Source organism: Quercus lobata, chromosome 3, assembly GCF_001633185.2.
Source record: "Quercus lobata isolate SW786 chromosome 3, ValleyOak3.0 Primary Assembly, whole genome shotgun sequence".
Lineage (NCBI taxonomy): Eukaryota > Viridiplantae > Streptophyta > Magnoliopsida > Fagales > Fagaceae > Quercus > Quercus lobata.
Genome location: NC_044906.1, coordinates 32,319,221 through 32,341,734, shown reverse-complemented (window position 1 = coordinate 32,341,734; position 22,514 = coordinate 32,319,221). Strand labels below are relative to the sequence as shown.

Sequence of the window (22,514 nt, the reverse complement as noted above, 5' to 3'; positions counted from 1 at the left end):
ACTTCCAATGTTCCTAGGCAACCCCAGAGAGTGTAGAATGAAGGTTTAAAATGGGTTTCACAGAGATGGACAATCAATGACATGGTTACATAATGCATACTTTTCACTTTTCTGGGCTTGTTAGGGTAAAACTTTTTTTTTCCTTGTTTTTTTACAATTGTTAACGTGGATAACATACTAACATCTTAGCATCGATCACATGTCAAATCAACAACCATGAAAAAAATCGTAAGAAATACCGTATTTCTGAACTTATTGTAAATATAATTTAGTACTAAAGGATTTCAATACATATAACAAATTTTTAAAAATTGGTCACGTCAAACATCAACAGAATAAAGATGGAAGAACCAAGCAAGATTTTATAAGTGATATAGGTTCCCAAATAGTTTAAGAACATCTAGTTTTACAAGTAGTTTTTATTAGCAATGTTTTCACAAAGCTTCCAAATAATGTCATATTCCTAATTATTCTATGATGAATGCACATCATACTCAAAAGTAAAATTTTCATCCGGAACAAATGCTTTTATAAAGTTAAAATGATGCACAGATTGTAGTCTGAGAAGTAGATTTTCTATGTCCAATTTGTAAACCCTAAGTCTATGCTACATGTACATAGTGCTTGGGAGAACTTAGTAATGTAAGATACCGCCTAACAAACATAATCATAGAAAGGCACTACTGAAACCTGTAACAAAATATAATCATATTCTGACAAAAATGATACATTCCTATACTTTCCCCATCAGAAATTAGGGAAACGAAATGCAGATTGGAGACACTGTAGATTAGTCTGATTATTTTCATGTCAACCTCCAACCTTAGCAACCTTTCTTTGCTCAATTTGACCAGTTAATGGGCACTGCATCTCGGTCCAACTTATTGGAACCATTGTTTCACCTACCCCAAAAAAAAAAAAAAAAAAATCAAAAGTTGAGGCATAATCATAGATGTTTCATTAAGTGTTATATTTCATCTTATGGATCAAAGCATAAATACAAACAATACTTTTGAACCAGGCTTAATTTTCTTCCTTAGCAATCTCATACAATTTGGCATCCAAACAGAAGCAAGTTAATCAACAGCTAAGATTTATCCAAGTGAGCTGTAGTAGGATTCATAGATAATTAAATTGGACAAGAAAAAAATGAGATATATAATTGAAAAGATCACAAAAAGAAGCAAAAATTGATTTTGAGTTCCATAAAGAGATTAGTTAAGAAAAGAATCACAAGATGACTACTCAAACTTAACATTATTAAACTCATGTGATCCCCAAACAAAAAAAAATGCTACCTTCATTTCATAGGTGCCTTCAGTAACCAATCACCTTCCAAGGAAAATCTGAGCAAGATACCCCTCTCAAAACCTCATAATGGTATGAATGAAACCCTTTCAATTCAAATTCCAAACCACTTTTTCACCCCTTCCAACACATCCCCAAACTAAATACTAAAAAAGAAAGAAGAAAAAAAAAATCACCCATTCGATCAATCTTGAACCAGTCTCATAAATATGGGGCTTTGAAGCACTACTCCTTGTAACCACACTTTGGCAAGTTTATTTGCAGCAATTTGGAAAAGCTGAAGAAATAAAGGCTTTGACAATCCATGGGAACACTAAACATCATGCCAAAAACTAATTCTTCTACCATTACCAATGTGAAATCTAAAATGTCATGAAAAAGGATCTCACCAAACTCTACTAGACTTCCAAACTCACACTCCTTACATACTTCTATGAATTACTCCCTCCACCTTCCCCATATTTACTACGACATTTCAATAAGTTGTGGTTCCCCTGTTATAAATTCTTCCACCCTGTTAACTTTCTCTCAATCATCTCAAAAACACCATTCCAGATAGATGTAGCCTTAAAAGAAGACCACAAAGGTAAACCTAGATAATTCATAGGTAAAGAACTTACCTTACAACCCCTAAAAAACAACAAACTCTTCCAATTTTGGCATTAGGCAAACCAGCACTAGTTCACTTACATTCAAATGGGTAAGTTACATAACCTCCCTTGAGATTAGGGGAATGTCCGAAACCTTCTCCCTATTTTCAAAAATGAAACTCTACTCCTCGTGATTTTGAGAAAAACAATTTTCTTCTATTGATGCTGAAGAAATTTGATGTTTAGAGAGTACATATGAGGAGAATGAATTGTTACAAGCTTTGAGTAGCATGAACAGTGATACAGCACCAGGTCAGAATGGTTTTTTAATTGCATTTTTCTTTTTGTTCAAATTTGCTGGTGGTTGTGAAAGAAGATATTATGCGAGAGTATCACACCTTTCATAAGGTATGTTTGAGAAAGTATTCCTGTGACTTTTGTTACTATTATTCAAAAGAAGGCTACAGCTGTAGATGTTAGGATTTCAGGCATAATAGTCTTGTTGGTGGTGCGTATAAAATTTTGGCAGAACACCGGAACCACTGGCTGATAGGCTATTAGACATGCTACAAAAGTTGTTACCAAATATAAAGTACGCTTTAATTAAAATAGACAAATTTAAGAATCTGTTGTTATTGCCAAAGAATATAGGAAAGTTGAAGTCGGGTGTTCTAGGGACATTATGTAAATTGGATTGGAGAAAAGCTTATGAACATGTTATTTGGGAAGTCAGAACTCAGAAGTCTACAATAGGTTTTTTTTTTTTTTTTTTTTTTTTTTGATAGTTAAGAAAAACAGTATTAAGAGAAAAAATACCACATTAAAAAATGAAGTAGGCAGAAAAAATATGTACAAGCAAAAAAAAAAAAAAAAAAAAAAAAAAAAAAAAAAAAAAAAAAAAAAAAAAGTAGTCTACAATAGGATTTTTAATTTTGGTAAATGAAAGTCCAAAAGATTTTTTTTTGGAAGTTCTAGGGGTTTAAGGTAAGGGGATCCCCCTTCTTTACTTCTTTTTGATATTATCATAGAGGCACTTAGTAGTAAGTAATTGCAGCCAATGGAAGGGAACATTTAGCTAGTTTACTGTGGGTTTTGATATTTCTAATAATTTGGTGATGATCTAGGAAGCATGGACACAACATAGGATACAGGCACAACATGATATAAAAACAACACTATGGCACTTCTTAAAAAATAATGTATATAAGGATTTCACATTTCATTTATTTTAGGTCATAATTTATAATTGAATAAAAAAAAAATCATGAAATAAAACAAGGAATAGCATATAACTGCTCTAAGAATGTTATACTGTGTCATTGAATTGCCTTTACGCTTTAAATTCATTACAACCAGAAAGGCGCACAAACTTTATGTTACAAAAATTCCACACACATGCATGCACACCCCAAAAAAAAAAAATCTAACCTGCTGTGCTCTCCGCAGACACAACACCCAGTTCATTCTTTGCAGTTGATAGATAATAAGCCCGTGCATCTCCAAGGGACAGCTTATCAACAAACCATGTTAAGGAAAATAACCTTTTTTGCAAATTATCAATTTAAGAGTCAATGGAAAGTACAACTAAAGCTACATTGATGATTTTAAAGCGATTGCCCCTAGGAATAAACTAACAAAATTCCATCTTTCACTGCCTAAAAAAAGAAATTATGCAACTCATATAACAATTTTTTTTATCAGTAAAAAAAGGTAAAATTAACTTTAATTTAATACCAAGTAAAGTATGCTTCCCCCAATAAATCTTGTGTTGAGACTATCCCCAGGTATTATTTCCCATGGTCCCACAAGGTTAAGCTATGTAAAATAAAAAATACATTTTTGAAAGAACACAGCATTTACAATCAGAGACAGAGAAGAGATATAGTAGCATGCTCTAAGTTATTTGTCCCATTTCAATCATAATAATCAAAACCAAAATAACGAAATCTGTATCAAATCTCCACCCCTTGCACCCCCCCCCCCCCCAAAAAAAAAAAAAAAGCAAAAACAATGCATGTAATTCTACTAGTGCTTTCTTTTTTTTCCCAAAATGAAATAAATGTTAAAAATGATTAAAAAAAGAACTTCAAAATCTCCCACAAGTCAGTAAAGAGACCAGTCAAGCATAAGGATACCACAACAGCTCTAATAATGTCACCGGGGCGAAAAGATAAGTGCATATCCACTTTATCAATCTCAGTTGCTCTAACATCTTGCTGCCTGTAAAGATAGAGAAGTTTTGCATCATCATCAGAAGCTTGGTCTAAATGTCCAATTATATACATCTCTTGAAAATTGAATTGCTACAGCCCATACTGCAAGAATAGCCTATGCATAACTACAATTATACAGTTTAATATAAGAAAACCTATGCAAATATCATCTAATATAGGCAATCCAAAGCAAAGCAAACAAAAAGGAAATTAAAATCAATAGGCAACTTGATTAATTAGTTTTATATTGCACCAGTATCCATCATTACATGCATCAAGCAATAAGAAACTAGAATCCAAGTTTACAAAATTGAACATAAGATTTTTTTCCCCCTTCCTAAGTAAAAGCAATAATATTCACAAGAGATTATAAAAAGATACCTAGGGAACAAATGGAGTATACTAGCTATGAACCAAAAATTCCTATTCAAAGACATCCAAAAGAAAGAAGACCCAACAAATTGGGATTTTAGTTCCTCTATATATAGCTCTGGCCCCTAAAAGGTCCTATTCTTGTCCCACCACACTCTCCAAATTGCTCATAGTATGAACAAACGCTAAAACAGCCATTTTTATTTAATTTCCAATTTGAGTGCACCATATCATCCATTCCCACATGTATTTGAGCTGAATATAATATCTCAAAGATACTACACATTTCCAATTGCCAATCTTGAGCAGACGTCACAAAGATCAGAGTTCAATGTACCCACCATTGATAACCTCCATGCAGTTAGACACCACTAGCAGCAGCTTAAAGATAAACCCCACCAAAAAAAGTAAAAAAAAAGAAAAAGAAAAAAAGCAATGTTGTAGGCTCTCAAAACAAACGGAAATTGACTTTTCAGTCAGCTCAACACAACAAACACCAATCTTTCCATGCTCCCTCTGTTGGGACTTATCTCACTCTTCCTGAAATTCACCCTTCACCTATAACCATCTCAAAACATAGCAAAATATGCATCAAGGCTTTAACATTTTCCAATTCAACTCCATAGATATAATAGTATCATCAGAAAATAGCAGGCGAGGGATATTCAAGGCCTCTACATTCCACCCACCCTGCCCCCCCCCCCCCCCTCTCTCTCTTCATGATAAACCCAGACATCTTTCCTCCCAAAGTTAACCTATCATTCATGTTAAAAAGAACTTCCGTAATAAGGATAAATAGGAATGGCAACAATAGATCTTTTAACCTTAATCCCCTGGAATTTGAGAAAAACATGATACAGAGGATATAATATCGTGACAGATATTAATCCACCTCCTACATTTCTTCCCAAATCCATATCTTGCTAACATATAGAGAAGACAATCCCAATATAAGCATTCTCAATGTCAAGTTTTCAAATGACTTGGAATCTTATTACAAACTCTGCTATCCAAGACCTTATCAGCAATCAGTGTAAGATCTAGAATTTGTCTCCCTTCCACAAATGCATTTTGTGAGTCTAAAAAACCAACTTTCCCCACTACTCTCCTCAGTCTATTAGCCAACCTCTTTATTAATATTTTATAAAGGCTCCCCAGCAAACTTATAAGTCGGAAATCTCTAATATTTGATGTTACTAGTCTATTCAAGACAAGATTATGAAGGATACATTTAGGGCACGTTTGGTACACTAAATGGAGATTATGATAGGAATAGTAATCTTTATTACATAGAATATAAGATGTTGTAATGGCATAACTATTCTTATTCATTCATTTGGTTGTAAAATTAGAATAAAACTTAAAATCAGTATTTATGAAATATCTTACATATACAATTGTATTTCCGACAATAATATTTTTTAAGTTTGACATCATTGCTCATTTTTGAAATCAATATGGATATCAAAATAAAAAATAAGAAAAATAACATAGAAAACATATTCACACCCCTATTGTATAATGTGTATTGTGTGTGTGTGTGTGTCAGAGGTTACATTGATTCTTTTAGGATTTTTTTTAAGGACACACACACACACACACACACACACACATATATATATATGTATACACACACACACACACACACACACACACACACACACACACATATATATATATATGTATATACACACACACACACACATATATATATATATGTATATACACACACACACACACACAATTGTCATGTGCATATGAAAATTTTATATTTATGGAAATATATTAATTTCAAAATTTATTACACCTATAAAGGAATAGCAATTCCTCAATTTAAGGGAGTAGATTCCTAAGGAATAACTATTTCATGTAATAACTAAATAGCTATTTCACATGAATAACCATTCCATTACAAGATCTATTACAACATACTAAACATGCCCTTAGGCTCTTAAAGTACCTTTTGCATAAAAGACCTATAGCAACTTCACCTCTGCTTTGACCACTCCTCAACATCTTTGGAAGAAAAGCTATGTCAAAACCATAGGAACCAGGAGCTTTATCTCCATTCATTTTCTTGATGGCTAAGGACACTTCCTCTTCACCAAAAATTGATCCTCCAGCCCAAGTTCTGCAATCTCAATACCACCTATCTCCAAGCGCTAGTCAACAGGCTCCTTATACAGTTTTTTCACAATAGTAAACTATCACATCCATAACTTTGTTCTCAGTTAACATTGTGCCATATTTCTTGAGAGGATATTGGATGAAGTGGAAGTGTCCTCAGCCGTTAAGAATATGAATTGAGATGAGGCTCCTAGTCCCGATAGTTTTATCTTGGCTTTCTTCCAAAAATACAGGGGAGTGATCAAAGAAGGGACGATGAAGTTTTTTCAGGAACTTCATTTGAAAGATACTTTTAAGAGCCCAAATACATCCTTCATATAATGTTTTTGATGAATGATATGGAAGATAATGTGCACTGGACATTAAACAGAAATAGTTGTTTAATTGTTCAATCATACTATGAAGCTTTGAGAGGGATTGCTGAATGAGATTATCCTTGGAAAGCAATTTGGAGAGTGAAGGCACCTACGAACTTAGCTGTCTTTATGACTGCAACCTTGGAGAAAGTTCTTACGATAGACAATCTTATTAATTAAGGATGAGTATTGTTGATAGGTGTTTCAAGTGCAAATAAAACCGCAAGAATACTGATCATTTGTTTCTTCATTGTCCAATTGCTACAAAGCTATAGGCAAATGTATTTGGGGTTTATGGAATTAGATGGGTGATACCAACAGGCTCTAGTGTATACTATGCTTTAATGTTGAAGGAGGAGACTATAGGGAGATTAAAGTCTCAGTTTGTTAGATCTCTATTTTATTGGATGTCATTATATAGGTGTAGAACTTCCAACCTAAGTTGATTTTCTGGATTCGTTATATTACTTATCCCAAAAGCTTGCATTGATAGGAGATGGTGAATTTAATGAATCACTTTACCATTATTCTCATACTCTCTCTCACGTGTGGGCCCCAACTCCCCCTTAATAAGTGGGATCCAACATGTGAAATTTTGACTATTTTAATGAGAGATAGAGCAAAGCCAAAGTTTAAACTTAGGACCACCTACTTTTATATCATGATAAATTGCCACCTATCCCAAAAGCTTAATCTACCATGAAATGGTGAATCTAATTACTTAACCATTATTCTAACACCTATATACTTCAATTTTTTTTCTTTGAGTCCATGTATAATGCTCTTTTCTTTAATATACTTACTTTGACAAATCAAAAAAGAAGCTGGTAAGTGTCTGCCCCCCATTTGATCATCTAGTTGCATGTCAGCAAATAAATAAACAAGCTGAATCAGACTTTCCAATCCCAATCAAGATACAATCTTATATGCCTATTTGTTCATCTAATTGCAAATTTTCAAACCCAACACAAGTAAAATTTATCTTCATTCCATAAACAACTAGCATTATTACTTGGGTACATAAAGGGATTATGTACACCTGATTATGATAAAAGGATGAATTATACCTGATTGATCCAGTAAATTTTTCTCGAACAGACTTGGGACCGACACACATAATATCAGCTGAAGCCACTCTGGCTGTCACTCTAGTAACCTATCATAATCAGGTAAACAACATGAAATATACATACATAAATCAATTTCAGCATAGCTCACAAAACTCAATTGAGTTACTTATATGTACGCCTGATAGCAACAAGACAGCAACTGAGCAATACAATCTACGAGAGAGATATGTAAATTTAGTTGCCTCAGTATATAGCACATAGCCAAATTTGAAATAACTGAAGCATTTGGAGTCCTATGGGTGATGCCAAAGTGATAAGACTTGTTGTTTTCATGGCGAGGAGCCTTCAGACGTCACGAAACCAGGTTATTTGGCAAGTGACTCTCCTCATTGTATCATGTGGACCGTTTGCAAAGAGAGAAACCATAGGACTTTTGATGGTGAAGAATAATCAATCCTAGTCTGAACAGACACGATGTTTAGTTTCGACTACGTTTTACATAACGCTTATAAATGAAGTCATCAAACCATGTAATTTCCGGCTAACTTATGAAAACCCTTTTATTATGAAAACCTTTACAACGCAAACCCGATCATAAGGAGGTATATAGGTTTTTGACCTCCTAAACCTTAAAACAGGCATGAAAGAGCCCACTCTAAAATACTATAAACTAAAATATTTAGAATGCAAGTAAACAGCCAAATACTCATTGACATAGTAAGCAGTGAGCAGCAGCCACTTACTCTTGCAATAACAACCGATCCGGGTTCGGGAACCGCACCATGGGCTTTGTGACCAGTTACTTCCACAGTGGGTCTCTATAAAATCACAAATTAAATTAATGAACAATGTAAAAAATATCATCACCAATTAACACAAACCAACAGTTTATAAAACCTAGACTAAGAAATAAGGCTAATTTTTTTTTTTTTTTTTTATAAATAATTATACAATTTAGGTGCATTTTTATAAAGAAGAGGATTATTGTTGTTGTTATTTAAAGTTAAACCCTAGAGGGTAGAGAGGAGTAGAGAAGTTAGTTAGTTGGTTAGTTAAGAAGTTAGTTACCTGGTCGGGGGAGTTAGGGGGAGGGGATAGGGTGCGGCGGAAACCAGTGAGGGAAGCGTAGACCAAGTTGTTGTGAGGAGCCACGTAGGCGCCTCTCCCTGCTCTCACTTGGCTTGCTTTTCCCAGCACTTCTCCTGGCGTCACCACCACCGCCTCCGCCGCCGCCGCCGCCTCTTCCATTCTCTCTCTCTCTCTCTCTCTCTCTAACACTGTGCTTTAGACGGTGCAATGCAGAGAGCAATTGTAGCGGCGCGGACAGAGAGGGACTTATTATGGTTCTTGGTTGGGTAAAGTAATAACTTTAAATTCCGGTCACTGAAGAATTTGGCTCAAAAATCCAAATTGCATTTTTTTTTTTTTTTATAAAAAAGACACGATAAGTCCAAAGAAAAAAAATTAAGCCATGGGCCAAAATGCAAAAAAGAGAGGTTTTGGGTCATGCACTTATTGATTGTAAGGTTTAATAATTATCCAAATTGAACCCATCTTAATATTGAAGCCTAATTAGTTGGAAGGAAAAGTGAGGCGAAGAGGCAAAGTGCCCAAAAGATTTCCTCCTCAGGCCCACCATTTGAGAGAAAATAGTCTTCTTCCCGTACTTTGGGAGAAAACTAGAGATACAATGGGGGAGGAAGTGGGTTGATGTAAAATTACCTATTTGCCCTCCTTCATTTTCAACATTACTCTTTTTTTTTTATTCTTTTTTTCTTTTTCATCTTTGTTTCGTTTGTTTTTCTAAACTAGTAGGTTTTTTTTTTTTTCCTTTCTTTCTAATATATACTATTAAATTTATTTTCTTGGCACTAGGGCACATGACTAAATTTATATAATCTACATTTTTATATCATCTTATTTTCTTCTCAACCAAACCAAACATCATAAGAAAAAACTAAAATTTTTTTTTATCTTCTCACTTTTCTATTTCCTCTTCATTTTCTATATTTTCACTTTTTCATCCCCAACCAAACAGACCATAAATCCTTTGCCTCATTTTTTTTTCCACCTTTATTATTATTAGTGTATAACTTCATGCATATGTACGAGTAAAATTAAAAACAATCACAATTATACCGTTCAAATATTTTTTTTAAAAGAAGATGTTGAAATTATATATGGTATTAGCTTACACATTTTTTAATTGAAATTATATATAATTTAGAATTTAATTGGAATTAGACTCTTCGGTTTTCGCATCCAATAATTCTCTTGCCATAAAAATTAAAAAAATAGATAGTCCAATTGAAATCCAATTTAAAATCTAATTAAATTTGAACTTTTCGATTTTTACACTCAATAATTCACTTTGCACAAAAATTAAAAATTAAATGGGACACATGGTGCACAATTGGACTCCAATTAAAATTCATTTAGATTCTAATTTAATTTTCTCCGAGCTTTGGCTTTATATATATATATATATATATATTATTGGATCACAATTCCACCTTATATTATACCAATCACAACTTACAACATTTTTCTTTTTTACTTTTCTTAAAAAATAATCAAAATTTAAAATGGATGAGGTTGGATCAGATGACATTGAAGACTATTATAGGAAAACAAAAGATTCTCATTTGTTGGTGTCCACACTAATAGCAACATTAACTTTTGCAATTGCAAATGTATGTAAATTGTTTGAACAAGTTGTGGGTGATGAGATAGACAATAATGGTGCAATTGTGTCATTAATTTACAAGGAATGATACCATTTGAAGGCAAAAAAAAAAAAAAAACAGTTGGTTGAGGTGTCTATGAGTTGGGTTATATTAGGTTTTTCTAACCCAACCCAACCTTGTATGTAGAAAACGACTCAACCCAATCCACATGGGTTAGGTTGGGTTGGGTTGGGTTGGACCCAATGATTGTGCATACATATTTTATGATTCATAAAATTTAGGCTTTGATCAATTATTTAAATGTTTTTTTTTTCAACAAATTATTACAATTCATAAGATATGCTTAAATTATATTCCAAATTTCTAAAGTTATCACTTATCAAAACTAATTTTCAAAATACCAAATTCAATCAAACTAAAAAATTAGAATAAGGGTAAGATAATATCAATATGAACTACACAAAATGAATTTGTTATTATCCAAGCTTCTATACTCCTCTTCTATCAAGGAGAGTCTAAATCTAAGATCCTCACTCGAAGCAGAGGAAGAAACAGCCCTGAGATTAACACAAAGGTGTCATTGCACCATCAATTAAAGTGTCAAGAGCTTCTTCTTTTTTCTTTTTTTGCTGAAAGTATCTAGGGCTTCTTATTATTGCAACATATAGAAGAAATTATGTACTTATAAACAATAGATGAAGTCATATAGAAGAATCTAAGGTTAAGAAATGGCAAATCAAATCAGTATATCTCCTACCACAAATTCCAAGGCAATATACATCATAATTTCTCTTTAATTCAATAATTACAACAATGGAAATAGAGGATGTGAACCCTAAAGTCTTAGACATCTCCGTTAGAAAAACTAAAAGATGTCAATTGAGCCATAGGCTCTTGGCAAATTGATGGAAATCAAGATCAAATAACTGAGAACTTGAACTAGAATTACCTTAAAATTAAGAATCAAAGTTGGAATTACAAAGAAAATAACTGGAGAAACAGAGTTTCTGTCCAAGTCTAAAACTAAGTTAAGTTTACATCAAAAAACTGATTCTACTTTTACATTACAAGCTTATTTATAATCTTTAACTACAAGGAAATAAGCTAGCTAATTGTTACATCTAAACAGGCTACCACAACATAAGTCAAAATTGAAATTAATGAGAATATATGGCAAATCTAAGAAGTCAAAATAAGGGGTTGGCTAGCTGCCCTAAGAGGTTAGAAAAAGTAGCTGGCTTGTAGACAGTGGTTGGTTGTCAGTCTAAGAGTAGAGGGGGGTTGGTTGGCTAGCCTAAGGGTAGAGGGTGGCTACTTCATACTCCCCTCCATAAAGGAAACTTTCCCTCAAGTTTCAGCCAGAAAATAAGGCTTCAAGTGCTTCACATTGAAGGCATTAAAAATGTTTAAATGAGGGGGTAGTTAGATTGTGTAGGCATTGTCATTGATTTTAGTCAACACTTTGCATGTACCTACTTTCCTTGCTCACAACTTGGAATAGGAGCCATGAGGACACCTTTCCTTAGTCACAATCACCCATTCAAGGCCTCCTTCCCTGAAAATTAGTCTCCTTCAATGAATATCAATAGCAATCTTGTAGTTTGCATTGGAATGTTCAATTCTCTCCTTGACTTGTGCATGGACAGATTGAATAAAATCTGTCATTTTTGTTGCTCTTACATTCTTCTTTTTAGAAAGTGGCAAGGGTGCTAAATCTAAGATACTTAAAAGTTTATTCCCATACACAACTTCAAAAGAAGATGTGTTAATAATCCAATTAAGAGAAGAGCTGTAAGCAAATTTAGCCAAGAGAAAGATACTTTTCCAATTCCTTTGATTTTCACCAATCAAGCATCTCAAGAGATTTCCAAGACCCCGGTTGACAACTTTGGTTTGACCATTCATTTGAGGGTGGAAAGAAATGCTGGAGCTCAATTTAGCACCTATCTTCTACCATAGAGTTCACCAAAAATGAGCAAGAAATTTAGCGTCTTTATCTGAAATAATAAAGAGGAATACACCACGAAGCTTGTAGACTTCTTTGAAAAATAAAACAGCCACATTAAAAGCATCCGAAGTCTTCTTGCATGTGATAAAGTGAGCCATCATGGAGAAACAATGCACTACCACCATGATTGAATCACTCTTTTGGTGTGTAGGTGGAAGGCCAAAAAACAAAATTCATACAAATACATTCTCATGGTTTATTAGGCACTGGAAAAGACAAATATATACCTGCATTAGTGGTTGTACCCTTTCTTTTTTGACAAACTTGGCACCTTTAAACATGCCGCTTTACATCTTTAGTCATTCCCAGCCAAAAGTAGTCTTGTTTAAGGGATTCTAGGGTCTTTGATTTGCCAAAATGCCCCAAATTATGTTGTTCAACAATCATCAGCTCTCTTAGAAAACATTTAGGCACACATAATTTCAGCTCTTTGAAAAGAAATCCATCCTTCAACCAAAAGTTAGATTTGGCAAGTTGCTATCTCTGCTGCAATTGTTGGCATAGATTACCAAAATGTGGGTCATCTTGGTAATTCTCCTTGAAAACTTTAAATCAGGGACCTTAGCTTGCATTTCCACCAAGAAATAAGTCCTTCTACTTAACCCATCAGCCACTTTGTTAAGAATACCAGACCAATGTTTTAATGAGAAAGTGAATTACTGCAAAAAGCTAACACACTTTACATGCCTCTTGTTCACATTAGATTGGCTATTGAGATATTTCAAAGCCTCAAGATCAGTATGCAGAATAAACTCTTTGTAGGCCAAATAGTAACTTGAATACTTGATGGCTTGAAAAATAGCATAGAATTCCTTGTCATAGGTAGAATATCTAAGTTTTGCTTTATTTAATTTCTCACTAAAGAATGCTATGGGTTGTCTTTCTTGGTTAAGGACACCACCAATTCCCACTCCTGATGCATTACAATTATATCTTGTCAAAATTGGGCAAGGCAAGAATACGGGCTTCGGTTGACTTCCTCTTCAATAGTTGGAAGCTTTCTTGGGCTTCATCAGTCCAAACAAAGGACTTTTGCATGAGAAAATCAATGAGAAGAGCTGTAACAGTGCTGGAATTGCTAATAAACCTTCTATAGAATGTAGCAAGACCATGGAAACTCCTCACCTTATGCACTCTAGAAGGTGTAGGTCAATCAATAATTGCCTTAACCCTATTTTTATCCATGAACACCCTTTGGAAGACAACATACCCCATGAACACCACTTGATCCATCCCAAATCTACACTTTTTCATGCTAACGTAAAACTTTTCACTCTTCAAAATATCGAGCACAAGCTATAAATGCACCAATTGACCCTCCAAACAGTGGCTATACACCAAAATATCATCAAAATACACCACAACACAAACCCCTAATAGCGGTTGCAACATTTGTGTCATCTCTCATGAAAGTGCTAGGTGCATTTGTCAAACCATATAGAATAACAAGCCATTCAAATAATCCATGATGTGTCATGAAAGCTGTCTTCCATTCATCTCTCGGGCCCCAAAACATAGTCGCTTATGGAATTGAATTGTGCACAATCCTGCTGCTCGGTTTTTATTTATTTATTTTTATTTAAAAGAAAAAGGAAGGTGCAAGAAGAACAGTGCTCAGACATATTATTGTAAAATAAAGAGAGACATTTCCAAAACATGGCTAATAGATCAAAAACTTTCAGTTAGTCTAATAGGATTCAGTTCTGTGAGTTATGATTAAAGTTGCTTTCACTATCAGATGGACCTGTAAATTATCCTTGTTCTAACATCAAGTAAGGCTATTCATTCTACCAAGTTCCAGTGATATAACTCAATCATGGAAATGGTTAGCAAGAAATAACAGCTACAATTTGTACGATATCAAGGGTACTACTAAATTTGACTTCTCCAAGTGGTATTTCAAAGACCACAAAAAATATTTGAAAAAATCTAGGGGCTAGAAAATTTTCACACTACATCACAACCCCTCACCAGCATGTTACAGGACTCTTCGAAGCTCATCTGCCATTCCTTGCAAGAGGACAGGTTTTCGAATAACTCCACTTATTCCAATCTGTAGGCATCTCTCTAACACATGTTCCTCAGCACTTGCTGTTAGGGCTATAATTAATGGCCAATTCTGGCTGCGTAATTTTCGGATTCTTAATGCTACTTCGAACCCATCCATCTCAGGCATATGAAGATCCAAAAGAACAATTTGGAAAGAATTTTCAGCAGCACTAAGGGCACTCAGGCATTCAAACCCAGACGAAACTGCAGTAACATGACAGCCTAGCTTCTCAAGCAGTTTCTTTGTCACAGTCCTGTTTAAATCATCATCATCAGCTAGTATGACCTTAAGGCCTTTAAACTGCGAGTTAGAATTTGGCTCTGAAGAACTTCCATGAGCAAATATGGCTCTTCCAAAAGATGGTCGGGTTTGGAACCTAAGAACAAGTGTCATGCTTTGTGCAAAACCCAACAAGTTCGTAGATATCCATATATTACCTTGCATCATCTGCAGATATTTTTCCATAGAAAATTCAGAAGTTAATAAAACTACTCTTAACATGAAAGTTACAAATATTATAATCTTTCGTCCAAAGCAACGCAATCGCTAATGCATCACAGTTACATAAAAATAAAAAAAATTAAATTAAATTAAAAAAAAAAAAAAAAAAAAAAAAAAGAAAAGAAAAGAGGAAAGGCAATGATATTCCATCATAGTTTTCTTTTTCTTTTTTTTTCTTTTTTTTTAAAGACAGGGAACCTCGTAGACTGTACAGAGCATCATATCTTTTTACCTGGTTAAACCCTGGACCCATGTAACATGCACATCACACAGATCAGGTAAGTCATTGGCTTTGCCAATAGGACGTTGCCTCTATAAATTGTTCAATCATAGTTTTAACAAGTGAAAATGTATAAGTGATGCAGCACAAATTAAATAAAATAAACTTAGGAATCAATACCTAGGCTTGTTTGGAATAAGAACCAAACATAATCTAAGAATCAACAGTTAGGGTTGGAGGGAGTCAACACTAAGCCACTAGGAAATTTACGATTACAATTTTATTCATCAACTTTTCTCCAAAAGAGTACAATAGCTTTCTTATATAGACTATTACAATTAAGCCTTAATCCTAATTGTCTTGGGCAAAACAAAATTATTGAATTATAAATATAACCTTAATCTAGGAAATTAAATAAAATACTAATAAACTAATAATGAGACCTGAAATAAAATCCAATAGACTAATAATAAAAATACAACTGACTTCTAAACTTAAATAAAACAAAACTGTTTCTGTACTCCCTACATCATTCTCCCTTGTTAAAGAAAACTCAACCTCAACTTTTGAAGTGTCTAAGGATAAGAACTCTTACACTTGATAGTTGCACCAACTCTTGAATCACCTTTGGTGACACTAAGAACAAAGAACATTTTTGTTCCACCATTTCATTAAATTTGTCTAGAATAATAAAATCAACAAGTGGATAAAATCAACAAGGGTTGAGTAGCAGATGCATCAAACGCATTTTTCACAATATATAAACCCCTAATTCTTTGCTCTCTTGTTGAACTTTCTCTTCATCAAATTGTGGGAAATCTTCCTTCTCAGTGATAAGTATTATACCTGACTTTCGAACATGCTGTATTAAGACGACTACACATGGTTCACGTATTCCAACTCATAGTTTAGGCACAATGGTATATTTTTCTTACAAGCCTAGCACTGTCCATTCTCATAACCAATCAATGAAGGCTTTTGGATCTAGGCAACCGTCAAAAGTAGGTGCTTTGACCCTGATACTGCCTACCACTCTTTCATTGGCATCCCTAAAGTCCCTAGGGTCAACTTAATTAGAAGAGCCATTACCTCTATTCAAATTTCCCTGACAATTTTGCCTAGGGGGCAGAGCATTTTAACAGTCATATCTTAACAAGTGATCAATTGTCTCACCACTAAATCAACACATGCAACACCAATCTGCTATAATAATGCTCCTTTTAATATGATTATCTACCATCAAAATCTTTCCTAAGGCAGATGTCCAATAAAAAATTAGGCCACAACCTTCCGCGGTACCTTAGCACCCCAAATACTCTTCCAAGGGAAATAAAAAAATAGCATTAAACCCAAAATAGCTAACCATTAAAATCAATGTCTCAATTTAACCTCCAAAACCTCTTATCAGCAGCCGCTCTGTATGATGGGAGATTGGAATAAAACAATTCAAGGAAGGAATCCGCCAATTATAATTCCCAATCTTCAAAAGCACACACAATTCTTAAATTCCAAGCTTGAACTACTCCTTCCTCCAAAATGACCAAGGAATAATCTACCATAGCATTCTTATCCTCAACATGGAACACAGATCATGAAAAGGTCTTTTAAGGCAACCTCACCACACCATACATAATGCCAAAAATGGATCCTCCTAATGTCCTCACCCTTATTAAAACCAGAAAACCAGTCCCAACCATTCGTAATATTTTTAGCTTCTCCAATGTTTTAGCTGTATAAATAGGAATGGTAAAAGGGAAAGGAAGTAGATAGGAAGATTATATAAAGTACTCTTACCTGGCTTTTCTCATTTTACAAGCATATTTCTTCCAACTTGCCAATGTCCTTTCCATTCTCTTAATAATAGAGTTACACAGCATGTGAGCCTCAAAAGATGGCCCTCTAAAAATCTTAGATAAGTTATGGATAAATAGCCCCCAACACATCCACTTCCTCCACAACATCAACCTCCCCCATGGGTACCAACTTACTCTTAATTAATGTTCCTACCTAATATAGCTTCGAAGCAAAAGAAAAACTCAGGGAATATATCTCAATTGAAAAGGACTGGTCTTTATAGCAAAAAGCGAGCAGGAGACCATCATCACACTATTATTATTATTATTAGCTCCCACCTGAAAACCGGATGATTGCCTATCTTCCATAGTTCTTGATGGAATACCACTAAGAACCTCCATAACTAAAAAACAAAATGGAGGTTGGAACATAGTAATGCATGTGAGTAGTCGTAGCATTGGAGAATCAACTTTCTCCATTACAGACATTCTTGAAATTGAGATAATCATCCCTATCATATCTTAGAAAGAACACCATGTTTCCTACGTAAATATTCACTAGGCACAACAGGGACAAGAGGGTACTGGATTACAAAAGAAATCCCACTGAAAGAACAACATGTTTCCTACGTATTTATTCACAAGGCATGACAAGGACAACAGGGTACTGGATTACAAAAGCAATCCCAATGAAAAAAATGTAAATTTACACCTTGGCCATCTGACAGCCAACAATACGCTTTGGGTTTTGAATAGAAGAGTAAGAACTACTCTAAACTTCATACAAAAGTGCACAATCCCAGACTCAAACCTATAGGGGTAAAAGACGTCCCAAGAAAAACACCTATAGGGGGAAAGATCCCTGTAAAGCTTAATGGAAGTAGAAATTTTTTATAAAAAAATAGTTCAGTATACAACCCATGCACTCTTATGGGATTGAACCTATGTCATCCTCAATCCTAACTTTTTTTTGAACCAGGGGGTGGGGTGGGGTGGGTTGGTTGTGTTTGGTTTTGATGAGATGCCATTTGCTCCAAGGATCATTGGCATGAAATAGAGAAAATTAGAAAATGTAGCATGCTACCACATTGGTTGGAGGAATAAATGCAACATTCTGAACTAGAGATAGTACAAGTTTGTCAATCAAATATGAACATGACAAGAAACCCCCACAGAAAGAAATGGTTCATTGCATTCAACAATGATCCATCATAGGTCACTTTTTCTATGTGCCAAACAAAAATTGCAATGAATTGAAATAGTTATAATTGGTTTTGTTGATATCACTTGCATTGCAGTAATCAATAAAGCAGAGTAGAAAAATAAAACAAAATATAGACAAAACAATAAGAGAACCCACCTGCACGAGCTTTTTGCACATGCTGAAGCTCAGGCCCTCCTTAACTTCATTGCTGTTGTGCCTTCTACCAGCATAATTTAATGCTGAGATTGATCCATCTGATTGAGAACCTTTCTCACTAATCTCAATTTCAAACTTTATATAAATATGCTCCCCTGGCATGGTTGGTCTCCACATTCCCAACATTTTATCATCCTTGTCCTCAATATCAATATCCCGAAAAACCCGAAAGATGACAGTGCCCTGCCCATCATAGACATTCAGTAGATACCCAACCATATGCAAAATCACTTGAAAAGCCCTTCTCTCGTCACCTATCACCTGATTAGGCAAAGAACTCTGAACATTAATCTCAAAACCCAAGCCTTTATATACACACAAGCACTTTGCAAGACAAGAAGCTTCCTTGATCATGGAATGTAGCCCAAAAGGCCTCATCTCTAAAGGGAACCTTCCATTATCATTTGCTGAAATTTCCATCACATCATTTATCAAAGTTGAGAGAACATTGCTGGTTTTCACCATCGTATCAACCATAATCCTCTGTTCGAAGCTCATGTTATCCTCTTGAAACATTGACAGTAGGCCCAGGACTGTATGCATTGGCCTCCTCATTCCATGACTCATCACCTTTTCAAAGGAGTTTCTTGCCTGGCTTGCCATCAATGCATTCTTCTTAGCTTGTTGCAATGCACGGTTTTTTTCACCCAGTTGCTCTCTCATTACCTGAGATTCTTCAAGAACTGCGGCATGAGAGAGAGCCACAGCCACCTGATCAGCAACCACATCCACTATCTCCATTTCATGGTAACTCCAAACTCTATTGTTTGCTGCTGGAAGAACCAACACCAGTACTGCATAACTGGTTTCCACCAATTCTGGTGTCCCCCCTTTGAAATTTGAAACTCGAAGCATCGGCATCCGAATTGCTGCCACGGCCCCTGACTCACAAGAACCACCACTGCTTGCAGCACCTAGTGCTGACTCAGGCCTTAGAATCCTCACTCCCTTGCTCCCTCTTATCTCTAACACATCCGGGTCATTGATTGGGATAGAACTGCAGTAATTCCGTGAAGAACTTGTCTTCAACTCATGGGTCAGATTCATCTCTGTTCTATTCTCATTTGGCATCCAAACTGCACAATTTTGCAAATCCAAAGTCTTGGAAAGTTCAACCAGTGTTGTGTAAAGTATATTATGCTTATCAAGTGACTTTCTGATTTCTCTGGTTAGCATTCGTACGTGCAAACTCGCTTCCTTCTGTTTCTTCATCATTCCAACCTCTTGATCTAATTCTATCACATTTTGCCTCAAAAAAAGCTCCCTTACTTTTACTTTAAGAAGAAGAGGAATCAGAGTCAAAAGAGTAATTGCAGTTGCACATGAAACCAAGGCAGTGAGAAATTTGGCAATGGTAAGGGAAAGCATCAACTGGAATGGTTGTTGGCCATAATAAGTCCATCCATTGAGCAAATGGGTCAATCCACAGAGGACTATAAATGCTATAAACTGTAGGAGTACCCATTTAAATGGAAAGTTTGAGCAGCTAATAAAGTAAAGAAGCTCAATTGGGATTGAGAAATATGCCACTGCAATCAAGAAATCACTCACTCTTTGGCACTCTAAAATGCTTTGTATGCTCCACAAGCCCTCTTCGTCGCAGTTACAATTATCATCAGCAGCAACGGAGAAAATCATGTAAGAAATGAACAATCCAAGAGCTAATGCTCTTAACATTGCTCCCAAATGGTTGCTTGTTTAATCCAATTTTCTAAAAGTACTCACATCCCAAACCCCGAATCACAAAAACTGCAATAGCATACATTCGACTATAGCCCTTGAAGTATGCTCCAATTCTGAATTCTGATTCCCTCCCCAAAGTAGAACTCCTCAATGAAAAACCAACCTAATCCATATCACAGAATCTCAACTGCCACATTTTATTATCTGAATTTTACTAAGCTAGTTTTGTCAAAAAAGTTAAATACCTATCTAATAGATCCAAAGATCTAACACAACCACTTATGCGGAACCTGTAGTTTCCCTACGAACTTGGGTTTTCACATTTTTAATACTAGACTACTAGTTTATATTTCCTTTTGAGTTTTATGATAAAAAAAATTTCCATTTTCCCTACTGTTAAACCACATATAACCAAACAAGCAATCAAGAATCAAAGTTGAAAACTACCCAACTTCAATCTATCAAAAATATCTAAAAAGAAACAAAAAAAGAACAGAAACAAAAATGTTTCCAAATAAAAAGGGTATCTAAAAAAAGCACTAACCTTGTAGCTCCTGTGGCAAAAGCCAACTTCAAAGTTCAAACTTTGACTTATTACCAAATCAAATTCAAAAACTAGACAAACTCAACCACTTTCTTTAACCCAGTGGCAAAATCTTCACAGAGAAAACCAGGTACAAAGCAAATGGAGGACTATATATCAAAGAAAACAAAGTAAAAAACCAACACAACTATATCCTATCCTTCTTAAATCACATATCCCTATGTGCTTCTATTATAAGGAATAAATAAAAGAAGAAACAGAAGAAGCAATAGAGTTTGTCAATTCTTATAACTAACCAATCTTTTATTTTCTCTCTCTCTCTTCAACCTTTACAGCTTCCAAAGAATAAAACATATTGTGAATGTAGACACAAACAAGAAAGAAAAATAGGAAAATACTAGGTAGAATGAGAGAAAAACAGTGAGAAAGCCGTGTCTGAAAAGCTAGTTTTAGAGAGAGAGAGAGAGAGAGAGAGAGAGAGAAAGGGTTTAAGAAGGTGGGAGTGGGGCCCAGAGAGTTTACATGAAGAGAACCTAGACGTTCTCTTTCATTGATTCCCTTGTCTTCCTCGTGAGAACCAATACCCCCCCTAATATTATAATACTGCTACGTGTACGTTTGGCTACCTATTAAATCACAAATTTATTTTACTATTTAACTTATTTTTGGTATTATTTATGAGCTTCATTACATTTTTTAATACTATTTATAGGTCTTACTATACTATTTTAGCTAACTTTTATCTTTACTTATAGTATTTTTAGCAAAAAAATTTCAATTCCAGTAAAATAAGTAGATCCTAAACAAAGCCAAAATAAAGTTGTATTTTATATAAATATATATATATATATGTGTGTGTGTGTGTGTGTGTGTTAAGTTTCATTTTATTATTGGCGTTTTAGTCCCTACATTTTGCATCTTTTCCATCTTAGTCTCTACATTTTCATTTCACCACTTTTAGTTCCTAAATCAATTAACGCGTTTCATTTTAGTCTTTACTGTTACTCACTTAACAGAAATTACTGATGTAACAAATGAATTCCACTGTTGACACATTAAATGTTGACGTGACCAATAAAATAATATTAAAAAATTATTTAGTATTTAAAATATGCCACTTCAGCATTTTAATTTAAAATTTTAAAAACAAATAAATTTTAATTTTGTGATTCTAATTTAAATTAAAAAAAATGAAGAACCTTTTTTTCTTTTCAATTTTAAAGATTAAGAAAAAAAAATTGTAGTAACTATCTCAATTTTTCTTAAATTTTCTTGTCAACCAAACACAACATCATCAATAAACACAAAACTCAAACTCATTTTCATTTTCCTATCTCTCTCTCGGGTCAAACACTCAAACTCCGCTTTCTCCCTCTTTGCTTTCTCTCATTTCTTTCTTGTAGTTTTTGGTTGGGTTTAGAGAAAGAGAGGCTGTGATGTGGTGGTTTGGATTTGGGTAGAGAGAGAGGGGTTGAGGTCAGTAGTGGTTTGAATTTGGGTTTAAAGAGAGAGGGGCTAAGATTGGCGGTGAACTCGGCCCTTCGCTCTTCCCAACGATGTCTTCGGACCTTG

At 34.6% G+C, this 22,514-nt stretch overlaps 2 protein-coding genes across 3 annotated transcripts; both read right to left on the bottom strand.

Moving 5' to 3' along the window:
* Window positions 1–494: 494 nt before the first annotated feature.
* Window positions 495–9,675, bottom strand: LOC115979129 (exosome complex component CSL4-like). Its single transcript, XM_031101093.1, has 6 exons — window positions 9,105–9,675; window positions 8,780–8,854; window positions 8,034–8,122; window positions 4,034–4,118; window positions 3,327–3,408; window positions 495–902 (listed from the first exon to the last, which is right to left on the bottom strand). Exons 1-6 carry the CDS (start codon window positions 9,282–9,284, stop codon window positions 811–813), a joined length of 603 nt encoding a protein of 200 aa, XP_030956953.1. The 5' UTR covers window positions 9,285–9,675; the 3' UTR covers window positions 495–810.
* A 4,755-nt stretch (window positions 9,676–14,430) lies between these two features.
* On the bottom strand, window positions 14,431–21,458 carry LOC115981537 (protein EIN4-like). 2 transcript variants are annotated; one of them, XM_031103745.1, is made up of 3 exons: window positions 20,943–21,458; window positions 18,656–20,561; window positions 14,710–15,228 (listed from the first exon to the last, which is right to left on the bottom strand). In XM_031103745.1, the coding sequence occupies exons 2-3, from the start codon at window positions 20,390–20,392 to the stop codon at window positions 14,710–14,712; spliced, it is 2,256 nt and encodes a 751-aa protein (XP_030959605.1). In that variant the 5' UTR covers window positions 20,393–20,561; window positions 20,943–21,458. The 2 variants fall into 2 exon arrangements, with proteins under 2 accessions (XP_030959604.1, XP_030959605.1); XM_031103744.1 differs by having other exon boundaries at window positions 14,431–15,228; window positions 18,656–21,456.
* Between the last annotated feature and the right edge of the window lie 1,056 nt (window positions 21,459–22,514).

Excerpts from the sequence above, each read along its gene's own strand:
- LOC115981537 (XM_031103745.1), bottom strand. The coding sequence starts at position 20,392 with ATGTTAAGAGCATTAGCTCTTGGATTGTTCATTTCTTACATGATTTTC. Across the intron at positions 15,229-18,655 it reads TGTGCAAAAAGCTCGTGCAG|ATGATGCAAGGTAATATATG; the intron begins GTGGGTTCTCTT and ends AAATATCTGCAG.
- LOC115979129 (XM_031101093.1), bottom strand. The coding sequence starts at position 9,284 with ATGGAAGAGGCGGCGGCGGCGGCGGAGGCGGTGGTGGTGACGCCAGGA. Across the intron at positions 4,119-8,033 it reads AAATTTACTGGATCAATCAG|GCAGCAAGATGTTAGAGCAA; the intron begins GTATAATTCATC and ends CTATCTTTACAG. Across the intron at positions 903-3,326 it reads GTCTGCGGAGAGCACAGCAG|GTGAAACAATGGTTCCAATA; the intron begins GTTAGATTTTTT and ends TTTTTGGGGTAG.